The sequence below is a fragment of the Oryctolagus cuniculus genome, chromosome 16 (assembly GCF_051225735.1).
Source record: "Oryctolagus cuniculus isolate XC-2025 breed Fujian yellow rabbit chromosome 16, ASM5122573v1, whole genome shotgun sequence".
Lineage (NCBI taxonomy): Eukaryota > Metazoa > Chordata > Mammalia > Lagomorpha > Leporidae > Oryctolagus > Oryctolagus cuniculus.
The window spans coordinates 22,471,346-22,489,924 of record NC_142882.1 but is presented as its reverse complement, the minus strand read 5'-3'; the positions used below and the strand labels follow the sequence as shown (position 1 = coordinate 22,489,924).

The window sequence follows — 18,579 nt, the reverse complement described above, 5'->3', positions numbered from 1 at the left end:
TCAGGGCCCTAGTGAACAGCATGGTTGCGAGAGTCTTCCACGGAGCCCCCGGAGCCCCCGGAGCCCCAGCCCCAGGGCCGCGGCGGTGCTGTTGTGCACATGCACCTGCGGCTCTGGCTCCCCACCCTGGGGACCCTCCCCCTCGACTGAGGAGCGTCCGGTGTCTCTCCGCCCTCGCGTGGCAAGTCCGGGAACTGCACTCGTCCAATCGGCGCTCGCGGTGCCTCTGCCGCCCCTAGCGGCCAACAGTAGATGCTGCGGCTCCGATGGGACGCTTCATTTACACCCCCGGTAGCTTCATTTACCCTCGCAAAGGTTGGGCGCTTTGCACGTGCCACCCGGCCCAGGGTGGCCTCACTTAACCGATTGGGCCTCTGGGCGCGCTCAGAAGTGGCTGAGGCCACTGTGGCGGGAGCTGCGCAGTGAGCTGACCTCCCAGGCGCTCCGGGTGAGGCCCAGCTCTGCGCGGCCGCCTTTGGCGCCCGCCCTTGGGGGCAGGAGGCGAAGCAGTTGGCGCAGTACAGCCTGGCGCAGCAGGATGTACACCCAAGGGTCCAGGATCTGGTTCCACGAGGCCAAGCGCACGGCCAAGAACAGCGGCCTTTGTAGGGAACTGGGGCTCCAGCCACCCACGGCCAGCACCACCAACACCTGCAGGGGGCGGGGGGAGGGGAGAATGCGGTGTGAGCGCAGCGCCGGTCAGAGGAGGGGGTGGGGCTGGGGGAGGGGCTAGGGAAAGGCGTGGACGGAGTGGAGGAGGGTCCCAGCCAGAGAGGGAAGAATCCCGAAGCACCAGGTACCCAGGGACGGGGAAGGCAGTGTGGCTCGAGGGGCGCCTGCGCCCCTCACCAGCAGTGGGCTCCAGCAGATGCACGAGACCACCATGATGCCCACCAGCTGGCCCATCATCTCCACGTCGTGCGCGCGGGCCCTGCGCGCCGAGCCGCCGCTCCGGGAGCCGCGGAAGGCGGCGGAGGCAGACGTGATGGACGAGGCGGACGAGGCGGAGGCCGAGCGCGTTCCACGTGCGCCCCAGCGCCGGCGGCTGTCGGGGCCCGCGGCCTGGGGGAGCCGTCGGGAACTGAGGCGGCGGCGCCAGCGGGCGCGCAGCAGGGCTAAGCCGCTGAGCGTGTTGCACACGAGGGCGGCGAGCAGCGCGGCCAAGCCGAGGCCGGCGAAGAGGCCGGCGAGCAGCGCCTGGCGCCAGCCGCCGGGAGGCCCCAGGCCGATGAAGCACCAGGTGCCTGGGTACTGCAGCTCGTAGCGGCCCACGCGCGCCAACGGCAGCAGCGCCACGGCCAAGGCCACGGCGGCCAGGGCGGCCAGCGCCAGGCGCGCGCGGGCCACCGAGACGCGCGCCGCGTGCAGCAGCGGCCGCGTGACGCCCACGCAGCGCTCCACGGCCATCCCGCAGCCCAGCAGCAGCGGGCAGAGGCCGAAGAAAACCATACAGCCACCCAGGAAGTGGCAGGCGCCGCCGGCTGGCGCTCGGCCCGCCGCGTAGAGGCGCAGCACCAGCGCGCCCGGGATCACATGGCCGGCCAGGTCGGTGGCCAGCAGGCTGGCGGCGAAGAGCAGGAAGGTGGCGGCCGAGCGGCGGCGCCGCAGGCGGCCCGCGGCCTGCGCCAGCAGCGCCAGCGCCAGCACGTTGGACGCCGCGCCCAGCGTCATGGAGAAGATGGGCAGCGCCGGGGAAGCGCCCGAACCCCCCGACGGCGGCGCGGCCGACGCGTTGGGGACCCCGGGCGCCGTGCACGTGGTCGCCTCGCCGGCCAGGCTCAGGTTGAGGGGCCCGCAGGGGCTCATGTCGGCTGCCGGGGGCGCTGGGGAGGGAGGAAGCAGATGACAAAGTGGGGCCGGGCAAGGGGCCCTCTGCCTCGGGCAACTCCACAGGACCCTGGCCGCTGAGCATTGCGCGCCGCGCGCTCTCTCTCTCTATCCTAGGCACTTAGGGGCTCTCACCTCTCATTTTTACTTTACAGCATACCCCTGGCTCATGGCCTCACCCCCCCCCCCAGCCACCCACGTCGGATATACCTCCAACTCCACCTGCCTCGCTGCCCCAGCGTCATCCCTGTCGCCCACAAGCCCCATCTCTGTCTCCTACAGACCGGCCTCTGGCCTTGGGCACTGTCTGGCTCCATCTGAGTGCCCCCCACCCGTGGGCAGGCCCCTGTGCCCCACTGTCTCTTGGGCCCCTGAGCACCTCCTGGTCCCCTGTTCCACTGCTGCCCACCTCACGGCTCTGTCCTCTCTCCCTCTCTTCCCAGGGGCTTTGGGCAGACCCAGGACCCCGACCCCCATTCGGGGATACCCTGGTGCTGAGGGCCGCCCAGCCCCTCCCTAGGCCAGGTGGGAAGGGTGGGGTGGGGCAGGGGGACAGACAAGACCAGAGAGGGCTTGGACGCGTGGAGGGGACCTCTGCCCCAGCCTTCCGTGCCCTCGCCGCGTCCCCACCAGAACCCCTGGGCGCGCGCAAGCCTCTTACCCGGCGCTGCCTGGGACGCCGGGTCCCCATCGCCCACAGCTCAGCCCTGCCGCGCCCGCTGCTCCCTGGCTAGCTCTCCGGCAACCCGCTCCTCCCTCCCTCTCTTCCTGGGGCGGCTCCTCCCGTCGCCCCGCCGGCCTCCCGGGGCCGCACTCCACCGCGCGCGGGCGCGCGCCTGCTGGGGGCCCGCAGGGGCAGAGACCCCCTTCTCTGTGCTCCCAGGGTGGGGCACGGCCCTCCACGAGAGGGGTGGGTCCTTGGGAGTTGGCCTGGCCCCACTACCACCCCAGCTCACCCCGGTGACCCCTTCCCCTCCCTCCTACAGAGGGCGGGAGCAGCCCCCTCCCCTTCCTGCCCCCCCACCCCGTTCCAGCTTCTTGCCTGCCTCATTAATAAAGCGGATAAAATCTAAACATTGGAAACTGTGAGAGTCGCCCAAGGCAGGCGGAGGCGGCTGCGGGGGGTGTCGCTGCCCCTCCTACCGGCCCCCCCTACGCCAGGGGGGAGGGCTTCAGGGTGGAAGGAGTGCTGAACCCCTGCGCCTGCGCCGGGCAGCAGTGCCTACCCCCCCCCCACACACCGTGCCTGGCTAGAGCCCTCGTGGGTGCCCGGGTGGGTGGCAGTGGGCAGAGCCTTGGGAGGACCGGCTTGGGTGAGGTCCAGCCTGGGCAGGGGCTCCACCCACTATTTAGACAGGGGCTTAAGCCCTAGCCAGGGCCGCTGCCGGACGGGCGAGTCATACCCTTGGAAGGAGGGGGGGAAGAAGTTCAAGGGCGCTGGGCCGAGGAGGGGGGAGGATCTTCACCCGGCGTCTGGGCTCCGTGTTAGGATGACTTGGGGTGACACCTGGGCCACGCGTCCCGAACCAAACCCCTGACCCTAGCGAGCAGCGGTGGCTTCACCTGTTGCTTTGAGCAGGGTCACGGGTGCGCGCGCGCACACACCGAGTCTGTCCTGTCACATGCACGCGGCTGTCACATCCCTTCATGTCCCAGCCACAGTCACATCCTGTCCCCGGCTCTGCAGCCACCAGATGCCAGCAGCACACCCCCGGAGATGCAATTACACCCCCAGCACCCGGAGGTGCGCCCACTGCCCCCAGCCTGCCTTCCTCCAGCTCCCTGGGATGCAGCCCCAAGGGAGGGACGTTGGCACACTCCTTCACGCGGGGGAGACACCCCGGGCAGTGCCCAGCCATTCCCGGAGCCACTGCTTGTACCCTCGTAGACCAGTGTCACCCACCATCCAGACACCTGTCCCAGCCCAGCCCAGCCTTCCCTGCACGGGAGGTGAGAGCGGGCTACCAACACTCAGAGGGCAGCCCAGGGGGCCACCCGACACCCCCATGATCACCACCCCATGCCTGCCTGCACGCACGCCCAGCCCCTGTCTTTGGTACACAGGGTGGTGGTGGTGGGGGGAGCGGGCTGTGGGCTGCGGCTCAGGTTTCACCGTGGCCGCTGGGCTGCACCCCAAACATTCCTGTGGGAACCTCTTGGCCTGACTCCCCTCACACTTCAATCCTCTCTCTCTCAGCCCCACTAGGTTCCTCCAGGTCTGGCCATGGTCCCCCTCCATCCCCCCTGCCCCCCCACCACCTCTGATGGCCTCAATCTCCCAGGATGAAGTGGTTGTCAAAACAAGCATGTCAGGTTTATGTCCCACGGGCGCTGGGGAGGGGGGAACCCTGCACATCCAGCCTCGAGTGGGGGGGAAGGCCCTCCCCCTCTTACTTGCCCCCCCCCCCCCAGCCAGGACAGCCTGAGGTCCATCCTGGGGCTCCCCAGGAGACAACAGTCCCAGCCCCACGGTTCACTGGCCTTGACCGAGAGAGACAGGGGGCAGGAGCTGAACCGTGGGCCACGCCGGGAAGCTCCTGCCTTGCCTGGAAGACTGGTGGCCGGCAGCCACAGGCAGGAGGGAGGGTGGGAGGGGGGCGGCACCCCCGGCCAGCTCCTAATTCAATTTGGCGCCCTAGGGAGATGGATTTCAGCTGTCTCTTCCAGGCAGTCCTTCCCAGCCCTGCCCAGCCCCTCTCCCACCCCCAGAGAGAGACACAGACACCCAGGTCCAGCGCCAGATCGATTTTTTTATGTTCCAGACAGCAAGTTCAGATATAAAAAGCCCACCGCCTCGGGCTGTGCCCCCCCTATGGGGGCTGGGCCAGGAGGGAGACCAGGCGTGCGGGGGCAAGGGGGCTGGGGGTTCACAGCAGACTCCAGGGTGGGGGGAGGGGCGGGCATTATTGCATCTGAAGGGGGATGCCCCCTGCTCTGTATCCCCTTCCTCAGGAAACCCGTGACCCCCTGCTCCAAGCAGAACCCGAAGCCCCCAGGGAGAGGAGAGTGACCAGTTTGGCAGCAGATGGTGGAAAGTGTTGGGGGCGGGGTGGCCGCCCAGTTTGGCCCCGCCCTCCCTGTTGGCCTGACCCGGCTGAGGTAGGTAGGGAACCGGGCAGGAGAGGCGGGGGTGGGGCCAGGGGCCCCCCCACAGGCTGGGGAGCAGGGAAGGGGGTGGTACCGGCTGCAGTGGGGGCAGAGCCCTTCCCCCCCAACTCCCCAGCCCTCCCCGGGTCCACCGTCCACTGCATCGTCGTTTCCCGGATGCTGGGGTGGGGGGCATGGTGTCCCCAGAGAGGGCCCAGCCCCCCCCACCCCCCGCGCGCGCCAGGCCGGGCCCCAGTCCTCCCGCTGGGACCTCTAGTAGCGGCCGACTTTGGCGTCCCCGATGGCGCCCCAGACGTCAAAGACGAACTCATCCGGGAAGGCGAAGTCGCCGAGCCGCTCGTCCAGGGCCTCGGCCAGCTCGTCCGGGTTCCTTTTGTCTTTGCCCAGCTCCACCATGGTGGCCGCTGTGGGCAGAGGCCCCGATGCAGGTGTCGGCCTCCGCGTCCCCGCCCTGCCCTGGAAGACACCCGCCCCAGGAACCCGCCACTCACCCAGCTCCGTGTCTCGGATGCCCATGTAGCTCTCCAGCAGGTCGTCCACCTTCTCGATCGCTTTCTCCTCGAAGGCCGAGGGCTGGCGGGGCGGGGCACCGCCTCCACGTGAACGCGCGCCCTTTCCTCCCCCTCTACCCGGTGCCAGCCTCGCGGTCACCCCAGCATCGCTCCCATTGGACAGCTTGGGAAACTGAGGCCCAGCCGTGCGCCCCCCCCCCGCTCCCCCAAGGCTGCATCCAGGGAAAAGCCCCGCTCACCAGGTCCTCCACCGTGGCGGGGCCCCGGGATCGGAGCCTCAGGGTCCCTCTGCCAGTGCCCAGCTGGGGGCCGGAGCCCGGGCGGCCGCCACTCGAGCGCTGGCCGATCATGTCTGTTGGGGCCGTAGCAGGAGAGGGCGGCTTGAGGACCCCCAGCCAGCCTGGTCTTAGGACACGCCCACCCCCAGCCGCAGAAGCGCAGGACCCCTGAGTTGGGCTTGGCATGGATAGGAGGTGACAACCAGGGATCAGGTGTGGCTAAACGCTGGAGCAGACTGGAGGGGCCCCTGACTGCTAGCCATAGCCCCCCTCCCCCACCCCGGAAGTGCTTTAGAGTCCCCCACCCCCACCACAGGGGCCTCAGGCCCATTCCTGAGAGGCAGTGAAGCCAGATGGAAAAGTCAGGGCCAGGGCAGGCCAGGGTTGGGGGCGCTTGGCTGGGCTAATGGCTCCTGGAAGCCGGGCGTGGGGGCAACTTCCTCCTGGCGCCTGCCCTTCTCCCAGGCTGGGCTGGGAGCCAGCACCCCCTCCTGGGACCAGGCGGGGTGGGGCAGGGCGTGCGTGGGGGGGCGGCCCCCTCTTTTCCCACCGTGGCAGGCTGGGCTTCGGGCGCCACCTGCTGGTGGCTCCTGGTCCTACAGGCCTAGGTCGTCTGTGTGCGTGGTGTGCGTGTTGGGTGCGTGTGTGTGCGTGGGGGGGGGGGCGGACGCTGGCTCACCGAAGGCCTTGCGGGGCTCTGTGAGCTTCAGCGTGAAGGTGCGGCCTCGGGGCAGCTCCTTGAGCAGCCGGGCCACCTCGTAATGCCGGCAGCCCAGCAGGCTCTGCCCGTTGATGGCTTCGATCATGTCGCCGACGCTGATGAGTTGCATGTGGTCGATCACGCTGCCCTCCTTGATGCGCTGCGGGGGCGGGGCGGGACGTGTTTAGGGGAGTGGTCAGGGGCGTGACAGGCCCGCGGCCCCGCCCCCGGGCTGCGGAGGCCCCGCCCACCTTGATGAAGGCGTAGCCGGCGCCATTGTCAGTGATGGTGAGCCCCAGCGCGTCCTCGGATTTGAACACCTCCACCTCCTTGCGCTGCCCCTTCACGTGGGCGAAGATGAAGTCCTCCAGGCCGATCTGGCCCCCCAGGAGCTTGTCCATGTCCACTTTGTGGGTGTTGAGTGTGCAGAACATCACCTGCGGGCAAACAGCCTGGACCCGGATCCTCCCTCCCCCGGGGCCTCGGCCTACTTCCGGCTCAGCCCCGCGCCCTCCCTGCTGGGAGACCCACTGCACTGCGCATTCGTCTTCTGCCCCCAGAATGCACTGGGCGGCAGATTTCCCAGCTGGCCAGCGGCCCCCACAACCTACTGGGGCTAGGGCCTCATGGGAACTTGGTGAGACCTGTGGTCACCAGTTTCCGCGCAATCCATCGGGCCACAGGCCTCCCAGTGCCTGGTGGGAAGTCAGCTTCCAACCGTGGCCCTCATCTCCCACAATCCACTGGGGCCCAGGCCTCCTAATGCCTGATGGGGGCTCAGTATTCAGCTGTGCCTATTAGCACCTCTCCCTGCCCCCCATAACCCACTAGGACAAAGGCCCCCTCCCAAGGCCTTATGGGAACTCAGTTTCCAGCCCGGGGGCCATCAGACCCCACACCCCACAATCAACTGGGGCCCATGCCTCACAATGCCTGATGGGAAGTCAGCTTCCCGCCGTGGCTCGCTCTCGTTTCCCACAATCCACTGGGGCCAGGTCTCCCAGTGCCAACTGGAACTCAGTATTCAGCTGGAATCATGTCTCCCTTCCCCCACCACTCCACAACCCACTAGGACAAAGGCCCCCTCCCAAGGCCTTATGGGAACTCAGCTTCCAGCCCGGGGGGCGGGCAGCCCCCACAATCCACCGGGGACCGCGCCTCGCAATGCCTGACAGGAAGTCAGCCCCAAGCCGCAGCCCTCACCTCCCACAAGCCTCTGGGCCCAGGCCTCCCTGTGCCCCATGGGAAGCCAGAATTCATATGGAGCCTGCGGCTCCCCACAATCCACTGGGCCCAGGCCTCGCAATGCCTGATGGGAAGGCAGCCCGAAGCCCCAGCCCTCATCTCCCACAAAACCCTGGGGCCCCGCCCTCCAGTGCCGGCTGCGCGCAGGTGCACCTGCCGCTGCGGCGCCCAGCAGTGCGTACCTCGGCGGCCGGCAGGCGGAAGGCCTCGGCGATCTTGCCATAGAGTTCCTTGACGTTGGTGAAGCCCTCGATGCGGCCCGTGGGGCTGCCGTGCGCCAGCTGGGTGTGGAACACGAGGCGGGGCCGCAGGGCCGGTGGCGGCGGGGGCAGGCCCAGCTGAGGTCCGCCCGCGCCGCCGCCGCCCAGGGGCCCCGGCTCGCCCACGCCCAGCCCGCCGCGGCCCGGCTCAGCTTCCTCATTCTCCACCAGAGGCGGCGCCTTTTTCCGCCGCCCCAGTCCTAGCGGCATGAGCGAGGGGAGATCCGCCCCGGGGAGACCTGCGCGGGGCGCGGGAAGGGGAGTCAGGGCCAGAGCCCCCGGTATCCGCGGGCACCCACGGCTGCGGTGTTCGCCCGATGACAGTCCTTGCACCTACCAAGGACGGCCAGAGTTTTACTACTTTTTTGAAACTTTTTCAGTGTGCTCTGAGTCCGTGGCTCAGCGCTCCCGGCCAGGTCAGCCCCGTGCCCATTTACCAGATGGGAAGACGGAGGCTCATGGCTGATAGCGCGACTAAGCTCTGGCCAAGGAGCCAGGAGGGCGGGCGAGGAACCACACCCTGAGCGGAAGCCCCGAATGGCTGCAGTGAGAACCACCAGGGCTGTGTCTCTTCCCCCACCACGTGTGCCACACGGTGGCCGCGCCCTGAGTGGCGCCTCCAGCCAGGCGGCAGAGGGTATATGGCAGCCACAGGCGCTGTGGTGCAGCAGGTAAAGCCACCGCCTGCAGTGCCGGCATCCCATAGGGGCACCAGTTGGTGTCCCGGCTGCTCCACTTCCGATCCAGCTCTCTGCTGTGACCTGGGAAAGCAGTAGAGGATGGCCCAAGTGCTTGGGCCCCTGCACGTGCATGGGAGACCCAGAGGACACTCCTGGCTCCTGGCTTTGGTCTGGTCCAGCCATAGCCATTGCGGTCATTTGGAGGGCAAACCAGTGGATGGAGAACCTCTCTCTCTCTCTCTCTCTCTCTCTCTGACTCTGCCATTTCAAATTAAAAATAAATAAATCCTTAAAAAATAAATAAAATGTTACCTTCAATATGAGAAGCAAGGTCCCTGACTATAGCCTGCATGTACTGTCGCACAGGTTGTTGACCGTGCACAAGCCAGGTGTCACGTGGGACTGGGGTTCGGCCTACGCTCTGCCTGCCAAGCCGCATTCCTTGGTGTGATGAGGTGTGGGCAGCAGCCTGCCCAGAGGAGGGGCTGGGGTTTGGTCTTTTTTTTTCTTTTTTAAAAAAGAGCTTTATTTCTTTCTGTATCTGTTTGAAAGGCAGAGTGATGGGAGGCTGGGGGGGGGGAGAGGGGAAGAGGGGGAGAGAGAGAGAGAGAGAGAGAGAGAGGTCTTCCATCTGTGGGTTCAGCCTACAGGTGGGGCTGGCCCATCCCTGGCTTTTGTGGGCATTTGGGGAGTGAACCAGCAGGTGGAAGACCTCTCTCTCTCTCTCTTTCTCACTCTGCCTTTCAACTAAGTAAATACATCTTTTTCTTTAAAAAAAAAAAAAAGCTCAACTTTATTTTGGTACAAAACTTTTTTGGAGGCCACACTGGGGCTCAGGTCAGATTTCATTTTGCCGATTCCCTTGTGTAGAGTTATTTCTATGTAAAAGGCAGAGAGAGAGAGACATCGGCCACCCGCTGGTCCACTCCCCGCATGCCGACAGCAGCCGGGGCTGGGCCAGGCTGAAGCCCGGAGCCAGGAGCTCCATCTGGGTCCCTCACGTGGGTGTGCAGGAGCCCAGGCACTGGGGCCGCCAATGCTACTGCCCAGAGTGCAGGTGCACCCCCAGGGCCAAGTTCATGACCGGGGTGCTGTGCCCTAAGCAGAGGCTTGGTCAGCCACGCCCCTTCCTGAGGGGAGGGGCCGGCGAGTAGCCGCCTGATTCTAGTTCCCTGTGTCCAAGGGACTTTGGGCTGCTTCGTGTACGCATGCGTCCGCTCATTCATTCATTCACTCATTCATTCATTGGTCTGTCTCACCGAGACCAGCGCGGTCGCCTCTTCAGGGTCTCCTGGCTTCCGCCTTCACTCCCCTGGCTCGTAGGAGACAGCAGCCAGAATGATCCTGTAAGACGTGAGCAGGTCGCGGGAGTCCCGGGGCTCCCCGCTGGCCCACAGGGCCCCCTGAAGCCCCACCCACCCGCTGCCCACATGCCCAGCCACGAGGGCCACAGTCAGGCCTCAGGGCCTTTGAACAGGCTGCTCCCTCTGATTCTGCCTCCCACCCCATCCCCCACACCCGCCTCTGAGGGGGCGTGGCATCTTCTCAGCCCTCCATCCATAGAACAGACATCAGTAGACGCTGGCTGAGTCCATGAGTGGACGAATGAGTGGGCCCAGTGCTGGCTAGCCAGCCGGTTGCAGTGCCCGGCTCCGGGGAAGACCAGGCGGTGGCCTCCCGGCCTTGTCACATCAGCAAAGCACAGGCCGTCCCCTTCCACTCTGTGGTCTCTGCACACTTCACCTCTCAGCGCGGAGCCTGGCGCACAGTAGGTGCTTATGTTGTCAGACACAAGGAAAGCGTCCCCCTCACCTGTTTCAGTCTATGCAGCTTTCAACTGCTTGCCTTGGCCTTTTTGTGAGCGGCGGCTCAGCAGTGAGGACCCGGCTCAGGACCCCCGCATCCCACATCCAAGGGCCAGGGTCAGTTCCCAGCTCTGCCTCTGACCTGGCTTCCTGCTAATGTGCGCCGGGGGGGTGGGGGGGGAGCGGGCAGCAGGCAAGGGCTCAAGGAGCTGGGTCCCTGCCACCCACAGGGGAGACCTGGATGGAGCTCCTGGCTCCTGGCTTTGGCCTGGCCCAGCCCTGACTGTTGTAGGCATTTGGGAGGCAAACCAAAGAATGAAAGCTTGCTCTCTCTTTCTCTCTCTCTCTCTCCCTTCTAAATAAAGAGAAGATGAGTAAATGCATTTAAACATGTGGCTTTTTTCTTATTCATTTGGGAGAACTCTTTATATGATGGATACAAGCCTTTCACCGGTTCTCCAGCCTTCCTACCCATAGCAGTCATCGTGGTCTAGCACATGGTAGGCACTCGCTGAGTATTTGACAAAGCAGCCTACTCCCTCAAGTTATCCCACCAAGCTCATGACGCTAAAACAACAAACAAGAACCCAACTCTCGCCATCTCTCAGCACTCATGGGAGGCAGGGGGCTGTGTGGCTCAGAGCAGGGGTCTTAACCTCTCTGAGCTCCCAGGAGCCTGGAACATTCCAGCTCCCAGCGCAGGCTGTATTGAGTGCTAGTGACTATTATTTGCAACAATAGTTGATCAGGCCCCCCGAGGCCTCACTGCCCAGGACCCTGTCTTCCTCGAGTGCTGATCCGTCCTTTCTCCACCCATAGCCGGCAGCCACCTTGCTGTGGGCCAGCTTCCGGGTCCTCACTAGTGCCAGGAGAGTAATGGTGGTGAGGAGATGGGAGTGTGGGGGGGACTCATTAGCTGCCTCCCGGGCCGTGGGTTCAAATCCCACCGCTGCCACTTACCAGCTGCGTGGCTGCGGGGCTGAGCTCACTTTGTTTCCTGGGGCCTCAGTTTCTCCATCTGAAAAGGAAAGAAAAAGAAATGGGCAGGAGAATTCCTGTCTCCTGGGGGTGGGGTTGGGGGAGGGATTGATGGGAATCCAGCAGACAAGATGGAGGAGTTTGAAGACGCTACAGCGGATCCCGACACTTCCTCCTCTCCCCGGCCCAGTGGGCTCTCTGCCTGTCCACACCTCATGCCAGGCCACCTCCTCCAGGCAGCATCCCGAGTTTGCCTCCCCAGCCTGTTGGAACCACACTGTGGCCCAGAAGGCTCAGGCCCATGAAGTTAATGACAGGCTGCCCTGCAGAAGCCTTGTAGCCACAAGGCTGTAGGGAACTTTTTTTTTTTTTTTTAACTGTGTCTCTATTTTACAATGCAACCCAGGTCATACCTCTCCCCTCACTGTCCTGGGGCAGATTCTGGGGCTTCTCCTTCCTGGGACCCACAGACCCCTACAGAAGTCACCACAGCTCTGGCTTCTGCCCAGGCCACACGACTCGTGACTCCCAGGTTCAGTCTGGCCTCAAGCCCTGCACCACCCCATCTGCCATGCCCCCTGCCATGATGTTGGCTGAGCTGGGTGCTCTGTGCCATACAGGCCTCAGCTGCTGCCCCCCCCCCCCCGAGCAGTCCCTGGCCCGGGCCCCTGTCCACCAGGCCACACCTCCCCACCCTCCCTGCCCCCACTGAGTGCCAGCCGCTCTGATCTTGCTGGGTGGCTGCCTCTCCCTCCCATAATTTGTCCTCCCCCAAGAGGAATAGGGATTTTTGTCTCGGTGGTCCCTGTACCGAGGGCGGCGCCTGGCATGCGCTAGGCACTCGGGAAAGGTTTGTACAGGTGGGTGCTATGGTGCTATGGGCTGAGTCAAGGCATGGGACACCCACATCAAGTCCCAGCCGCTCCACTTCCGATCCAGCTCCCTGCTAATGCACCTGGGAAAGCAGTGGAAGATGGCCCAAGTGCTTGGGCCCCTGCACCCACGTGGGAGACCTGGAAGAAGCTCCTGGCTCCTGGCTTTGGATTGGCTTGGCTCTGGCTGTTGCATGCATTTGGGGAGCGAACCGGCAGATGGAAGACCCCCCCCCACACACCCAGCTCTGCCTTTCACACAGATGAAAAAATTCACATGAAACAGAAGCTTTGTGGACTGAATGGCTGTCTCTGAGATCTTCAGTCTGCCTGCCCGCCCGCAGTGCGTGCACATACACACGCCCGCCCGTGTGCACCTGCTAACGGCCTCTGCCTCTCCATTCTCTGTTTCCTGTCCAACCTGAGCAAAGGAGGCAGGGGAGGCGCGACCTTCATTCCCGAGAGGGGTCTCAGGTCAGAGGCACGGGGAGGGGTGGGGTCCCAGGAGCAGAGGGAGGGGGCACCCCTCGTGCAGGCTGCCCCCTCTTCAGCAGGGCCATGTTCTGGCCAGGAGGAGGTGGGGGGAAGCCTCTGATTCACTCCAGAAAAACCGGCTCCTAAGTGTATCTAGGGAGAACGCCCACTTGCCTCACCCCAGCCCCCGACGGCCTGTGGGTGCAGGTGGGGGTGCGCCGCAGGCCCCCAGCTCCTCCCCCCTTTCCTGGCCCTCTGCCCGCCCCCCCCCCCCACTGCCGCCCTGCAGAAGTCAACTTGTTCTCAGGACCCCAGCCTTCAGCTTGAGGGACAGAGGGGCGGCTTCCTGTTTGAGCAGCTGCCGCTGAGATGACCTCTGGGTGGGGGTGGGGGCGGAGGAAGCTCTGCCCAGCAGGTGCTGCCCAGATGACCAATACAGACTGTGTGGGGGGTGCGACCGGCAGGGGCCCAGGTGCTGGAACTCCCGGCTGCATGGTGGAGACTTGGCGTTCTGGCCTCAGGGTGGGGCCGTGGGTTCGAGTCCCGCACCCCGTCGTCACCCAGGGGCTGTGTGGCCTGGGGCCGGTCACGACACCCACCCCTCTGGCCTCTCTGACCTCTGCCACCCCTCGCCCCTCGAGGAAGTTTGTTTGGATCCGCAAGGCGAGCGCTCAGCGAAGTCCCCCCCACTCCCCGCGGTGACTTTCCAAATTATTCGGGTTCTGGTCCACACCCCGGTCCTCCCGGAGACCCCCGTCTGTCGCTCCCTCCCCCCAGTCCACATCAGGCACTGCGAGGATTCGGGGAGACCTTTCCCCTCCCCAACTCGGGGTGGGGAGGAGGCAGAGGTCGCAAATCCTGACTCCCGCGCGGGACTGTCCAGAGAGGTGGTGGTTGGGGGGAGCCGGGGACCCCAGCCCCAGTGGGAAGGGGGTTGGGCATCTCCGCCCCCAGACTAGACCCCCACCCCCACCCCCACGGGCCCACCTCCCCCCGCACGATCGGCAGGATCCTCGCGAGCCCGCGACCCCCTCCCCAGGCCTGCGCCCGGCACCGCTGCCCACCCGGCCCGGAGGGGCCGCACCCACGCGCGGGGGAAGAACTCACCTGAGCCGCCGCCCGCGCGCGCGCCCGCCTCGGCTGTCGGCAAACTCCGGCCCGGGGCCCCTCCCGCAGCGGCGGCCGGGGGCGGGGCCGAATCCGGGGAGGGCCAATCAGCGGCGGCCTCCCCGCTGCTCGCGGCCAATCGGCGCCGCCCCGCCCTGATGGCGCCGACGGAAACATTCCAGAGGGCTCCTTCCCCACTCCACCTCCCCCCGCGCCCGGCGCAATGGGCCCTTCCACCCCGCCTGAGCCGCGACAGGCTGTACCACCGCAGCGCAGCGGTAGGGGGAGCCGGGTCTGGGCCGCGGCCAATCACGAGGGAGAAAGGAGGCGAACGGCCAATGGGAGGCTGGGACTCCCGGACCACGTGCTGTTGGGGGAGCGTCCGCCTTGGGGGTGATCCGAGTGTCCAGAGGCTGGGGCTGGCCGTGGGAGTCAGGTGACGGGGCCCAGTGTCGGGGGGAGGGCGGGGAGGGTGCCAGCTTCCAACGCCCAGAAAAACGGAGACTTCAAGAGATCTGAGTAAGGGCCGGGGGTCTCGGCCCCCTGTGCCCCAGGCCGGTCATCCCGGGAGCGAATGAAAAGACGCATTCATCACAGGCTGTAACAGGCGGGGGGGGGGGGGGGGGCGACGTGAATAGGGAGGGTCCCGATTGTCCCCGCTTCCCCTGGGAGGACAATGCACAAAGGCATTCATTCATTCATTCCATCAATCATTCATTCATTCACTCATCAAACATTGACTGTGGCCCCTTGGGTGCGTACCAGCCGTGGTCCAGCCTCTGCGGACGGAACAAGGCGCCTGGTGGGGCGAACGGCGGCCGGGCAGGCAGAGAACCTTAGGATGGGGGTGATGTCGTCGCCGCCGGAGCGACCGACGCAGTGGGGATGAGAGGCGGGGGGAGGTAACCCGCTCACTTGTTGGGGCTGTGCACCTGCACTTGGGGTCCCCAGCCAACTCAGGGAGCTCAAGGTTTCGTGACTTCTAAACATCGATCGATGGATTGATTTGAATTTCCATCTGTTGGTTCAAACTCCTACAACAGCCCAGGCTCGGCCAGGCTGTAGCCAGGAGCCTGGAGCTCCATCCGGGTCTCCCACTTGGGGTGAGGGGCAGAGGCCCAAGCAGTTGTCCCAGGCCGCGTGCGAGCAGGGAGCTGGAATGGGAAGTGGAGCAGCTGCACCCCAACACTGACCCGCCCGGCACCTCCTCCGTCTGACTGGGTTTGGGGGGGAAGCCACGTCTCTCTGGTTAGCCACACACACACACACACACACACACACACACACACACACACACAGCCGGGGCCAGCACGGTTGAGGTGCACAGCAAAGCTGTGGTGCACAGGTGTGGGCGGAGGGCTGATGCGGAGATAATCGCGCCCAGATGGCTTGTGGCTTCTAAGATTTCTCAGGCAGGCACGCGTGCAGGAAAACAGAGACGCAAATGCACCTTGCAGCTGGCCTGGGACACTCAGTTCCACGGGATGAGTTCAAGTTCAAGGTCAGCCGTTGGAGAGACCGGAAGGTTTGCTGTCTGTTCTGCAAGTGCTTCTTGCGAGGGGGGTGGAATTATCGCCTTGTGCACCCCCCACCCCACACCCCCCCCCAGGCTCGCTGGGACCACCCTGCTCTTTGCAGTCCCCGAGGAGGGAGGGAGAGGGTTGGGGGAGAGCGGCTGCCCGGCTCTGAGCTTCCCTGCTGCGGGCTGCCTGGCTGGCCAGCCCCACCCAGCTGGCAAACACCGATATCGGCAGCTATTGTCCCTCTCTTCCTGTTCTGCCAGCACAGCCGAGCGATCAGTTGCCTTGGCTGGGCCCGCGTGCTCCGCTGGGACTGCTGCCCCTGCTTTGCGTGAGCCCCGCAGACCCCAGATGCACCTGCAGAGCGCACGGTGCGGGGCTGCCCAGGGCAGGATGGCCTGGGGCTGTGAGGTCCAGAGCTGGAATCTACCTGCCTCCTGTTGACGGATGAGGAGGCGCCTGAAGAACAGGGGACAGGATTGCAAGGTGTCCCCACTCTGCTTTTTTTCTTTAAAAAAATTATTTCAAAGCCAGGGTGGCAGAGAGAGAGAGAGTCTTCCATTTTCTGGTTCATTCCCCAAATTCCCACAACAGCCAGAAGTGGACCAGGTTGAAGCCAGGAGCCAGGAGCTTCTTCCAGGTCTCCCACATGAGTGCAGGGGCCCAAGCACTTGGGCCATCTTCTACTGCTTTCCCAGGCCATAGCAGAGAGCTGGATTGGAAGTGGAGCAGCTGGGACTCGAACCAGTGCCCCTATGGGATGCCAGCACTGCAGGCGGCCTCTCCGCCCAAACTTCCAATTCCAACTTCGTGTGGATGTTTTTGGAGTACCTCGTCCCCAGTGTTTGATAGTCCCACTGCCAAGTGCACAGGCTTTGCTCAGTGGAAAGCCACGGGCAACCATGTGAGCCTAGTGCCGGCACCTTAGCTGGGTGATCCAAGAGCCCTCCCTCACCCCGTGCCCCCTGGGTGCTGAGAAGGACACACACACACACGCACATGCACACGCGCGTGAACATACACATGCTCTCGTCCTGAGGACTGAACCCAACCCTCATCCTGGGTGCCCATTCAGATGGGGCCAACATTCATTCTGTTGGCCTGGACCCTCCTTAAGCAGATGGAGGTCATACAACACAATGTCAATCAACAAATGTCAAAGTCAATGTCAATCAACACATCCCGCGGACAGATGAGTGACTGTGAAACCCTGAGCTGTGCTAGACTGGGGGACACAAGAAAACTGTCACTGAACTGCTGGGGCTTTGTCCCCTCTGGGACTCTCCCTGGGGCTTAATCCCCACAGTGAGGTATTAGGAGGGGGGATGCTTAATCGGACTAAGATGTTTACAGGTGGGGATGGCTGGGGTTACTTGAGGTCATAATCATGGGTGCTTGGCTGGGATGGAATCCTGCCAGCTCTACAGGATGGATGGAGGATACATAGCAGAGAGAGAGAGATCTTCCACCTGCTGGTTTGCTTCCCAAATGCACACAGCAGCCAGGGCTGGGGCAGGCTGAAGTCAGGAGCCAGGAGCTCCATCCGGGTCTCCCCCACATGGGTGGCAGGAACCCAAGCACTTGGGCCGTCTTCTGTTGCCTTCCCATGTGCCTCAGCAGGAAGCCGGATGGGAAGCAGAGGAAGAGTTACCTCGTCCAAGCGGCAGGAGTGTAGCCTACCTGTTGAGGGGCCAGCATCCCACGTTAGAGTGCCTCTTTTTCATTCCCAGCTCCGAATCCCAAGTCCAGCTCCCTGCGCATGCGCACACCCTGGGAAGCAGCAGGCAATGGCCCAAGTGCTTGGGCCCCTACCACCCACGTGGGAGACCCGGATGGACCTCCTGGCTCCTGGCTTTGTTGCAACCATTTGAGGAGTGAATCAGTGGATGAAAATGGCTCTCCCTCTGTCGGCCTCTCCTTCTCTCTCACTCTGCCTTTCAAATAAAATAAATTTTAAAAATGTAAAGACCGTACATCTTGGATCCTTTCCCGCAGTCTCTGACCCTACCCAGTCCCTGACTAAGCCTCTCCTGGACCAGTGCGGTGCCTTCCTCGGGCTGTTCCTCCAGCAGCCACCAGAGGGCGCGCGTGAGGGGCAGAGTGAGGTACACCCTGCTTCTTCTGCGGAAGACCCCACCACCACCGTGAGACCACGTGCCCTTAGGGAACCCGTCCCGGTCAGCCTGAGTGTTTCTTCTCGGGGTAGAGCCTGTCTCCATGGAGGGCCAGCATCATCTTCCCAAATAAAAGCGGGCTCCTGTTTTGGACAAACCACCCAGGTGCCTGCTCAGCCTTCCAGGAGAAAGCAAAATGCCTGGGACCCTCCTGGCTCAGGCCTGCCCCCGCAAGGCACTGCCACCCGTCCTCACCTCATCTCTGGAACTGTCTAGAAGGTTCCACCCCGCTCCCTCTGTTCCAGCCACACCAGGCCATAGTGGGGACCGTGCAGTCCCCAAGTCTGCCTGGCCAGATCTTCACCCCTTGTCGGCCTGGTGTGCGGCAGTGGGAGGGAAGCTGAGCTGGGGTCTCTCTGCACCAGTCCAGCCCTGTATCCCCACAAACTCCTGTTTCCCGGGCCCCTGTGGCTGGGGCCTGCCCCAGGCCTCCTCCCTCCAAGCTCTGCCCATAAGATCTCCCCTGGACTGGGGCAGTGAGCTGAGTGTTGACCCCTCTACGAGACCATCCATGTCCTGGAAGCTGGGATGCTGACCTTATTTGGAGTGGGGGCGGGGTGTTGGGGGAGAGGCCTTTGTGGATGAGCTCATCCTGGATTAGGGTGAGCTCGGGAATCCCATGATGAATATGCTTGGAAGAGACACAGAGCCTCATGGGGGGAGGGCCCCTTGACGACAGCCACCCAGGGCTCCAGATGGGTCGCAGGCTCCCCGCTGCCCGGCCCTGGCCGCCCCAGGCATCTGAGGAATGAACCAGCAGGTGGAAGATCCATCTCCCTCTCTCTTTCTCTCTGTTACTCTGCCTTTCAAATAAAATAATTAAAAAACAAAAAAATGCCTCCTGACTTGAAGCTGTCCGGTTGTGGGATTTGGGGTGAAGGCAGCCTCCGGGGAGTGAAAGCTCCGATCTGCATTGCCCAAGAGACTGAGGGCTGCAGGGGGCCGCGGCTGCTGTGGGACTGGGTGTGGGGAGAGCCCGGCCCTGGCTTGTCTGTCAGGCGCTGTGCCCAGTGAGTCATCCCTGAGCCATGTCGGCAGC

The 18,579-nt window shown here is 64.3% G+C and overlaps 2 protein-coding genes across 3 annotated transcripts; both read right to left on the bottom strand.

Moving 5' to 3' along the window:
* Positions 1-262: 262 nt before the first annotated feature.
* PTGER1 (prostaglandin E receptor 1) lies at positions 263-2,605 on the bottom strand. Of its 2 annotated transcripts, none has more exons than XM_051835839.3 (3): positions 2,489-2,605; positions 850-1,823; positions 263-651 (listed from the first exon to the last, which is right to left on the bottom strand). In XM_051835839.3, exons 2-3 carry the CDS (start codon positions 1,804-1,806, stop codon positions 385-387), a joined length of 1,224 nt encoding a protein of 407 aa, XP_051691799.1. In that variant the 5' UTR covers positions 1,807-1,823; positions 2,489-2,605; the 3' UTR covers positions 263-384. The 2 variants fall into 2 exon arrangements, with proteins under 2 accessions (XP_051691799.1, XP_089172673.1); XM_089316547.1 differs by having other exon boundaries at positions 895-1,823.
* A 1,952-nt stretch (positions 2,606-4,557) lies between these two features.
* On the bottom strand, positions 4,558-13,941 carry GIPC1 (GIPC PDZ domain containing family member 1). The gene is made up of 9 exons (XM_051835827.2): positions 13,847-13,941; positions 11,376-11,433; positions 9,870-9,954; positions 7,853-8,169; positions 6,677-6,862; positions 6,405-6,585; positions 5,687-5,799; positions 5,427-5,508; positions 4,558-5,339 (listed from the first exon to the last, which is right to left on the bottom strand). Exons 4-9 carry the CDS (start codon positions 8,138-8,140, stop codon positions 5,188-5,190), a joined length of 1,002 nt encoding a protein of 333 aa, XP_051691787.1. The 5' UTR covers positions 8,141-8,169; positions 9,870-9,954; positions 11,376-11,433; positions 13,847-13,941; the 3' UTR covers positions 4,558-5,187.
* Between the last annotated feature and the right edge of the window lie 4,638 nt (positions 13,942-18,579).

Excerpts from the sequence above, each read along its gene's own strand:
- GIPC1 (XM_051835827.2), bottom strand. The coding sequence starts at position 8,140 with ATGCCGCTAGGACTGGGGCGGCGGAAAAAGGCGCCGCCTCTGGTGGAG. Across the intron at positions 6,863-7,852 it reads TCCGCCTGCCGGCCGCCGAG|GTGATGTTCTGCACACTCAA; the intron begins GTACGCACTGCT and ends GTTTGCCCGCAG. Across the intron at positions 6,586-6,676 it reads CCGGCTACGCCTTCATCAAG|CGCATCAAGGAGGGCAGCGT; the intron begins GTGGGCGGGGCC and ends CCGCCCCCGCAG.
- PTGER1 (XM_051835839.3), bottom strand. The coding sequence starts at position 1,806 with ATGAGCCCCTGCGGGCCCCTCAACCTGAGCCTGGCCGGCGAGGCGACC. Across the intron at positions 652-849 it reads TCTGCTGGAGCCCACTGCTG|GTGTTGGTGGTGCTGGCCGT; the intron begins GTGAGGGGCGCA and ends CGCCCCCTGCAG.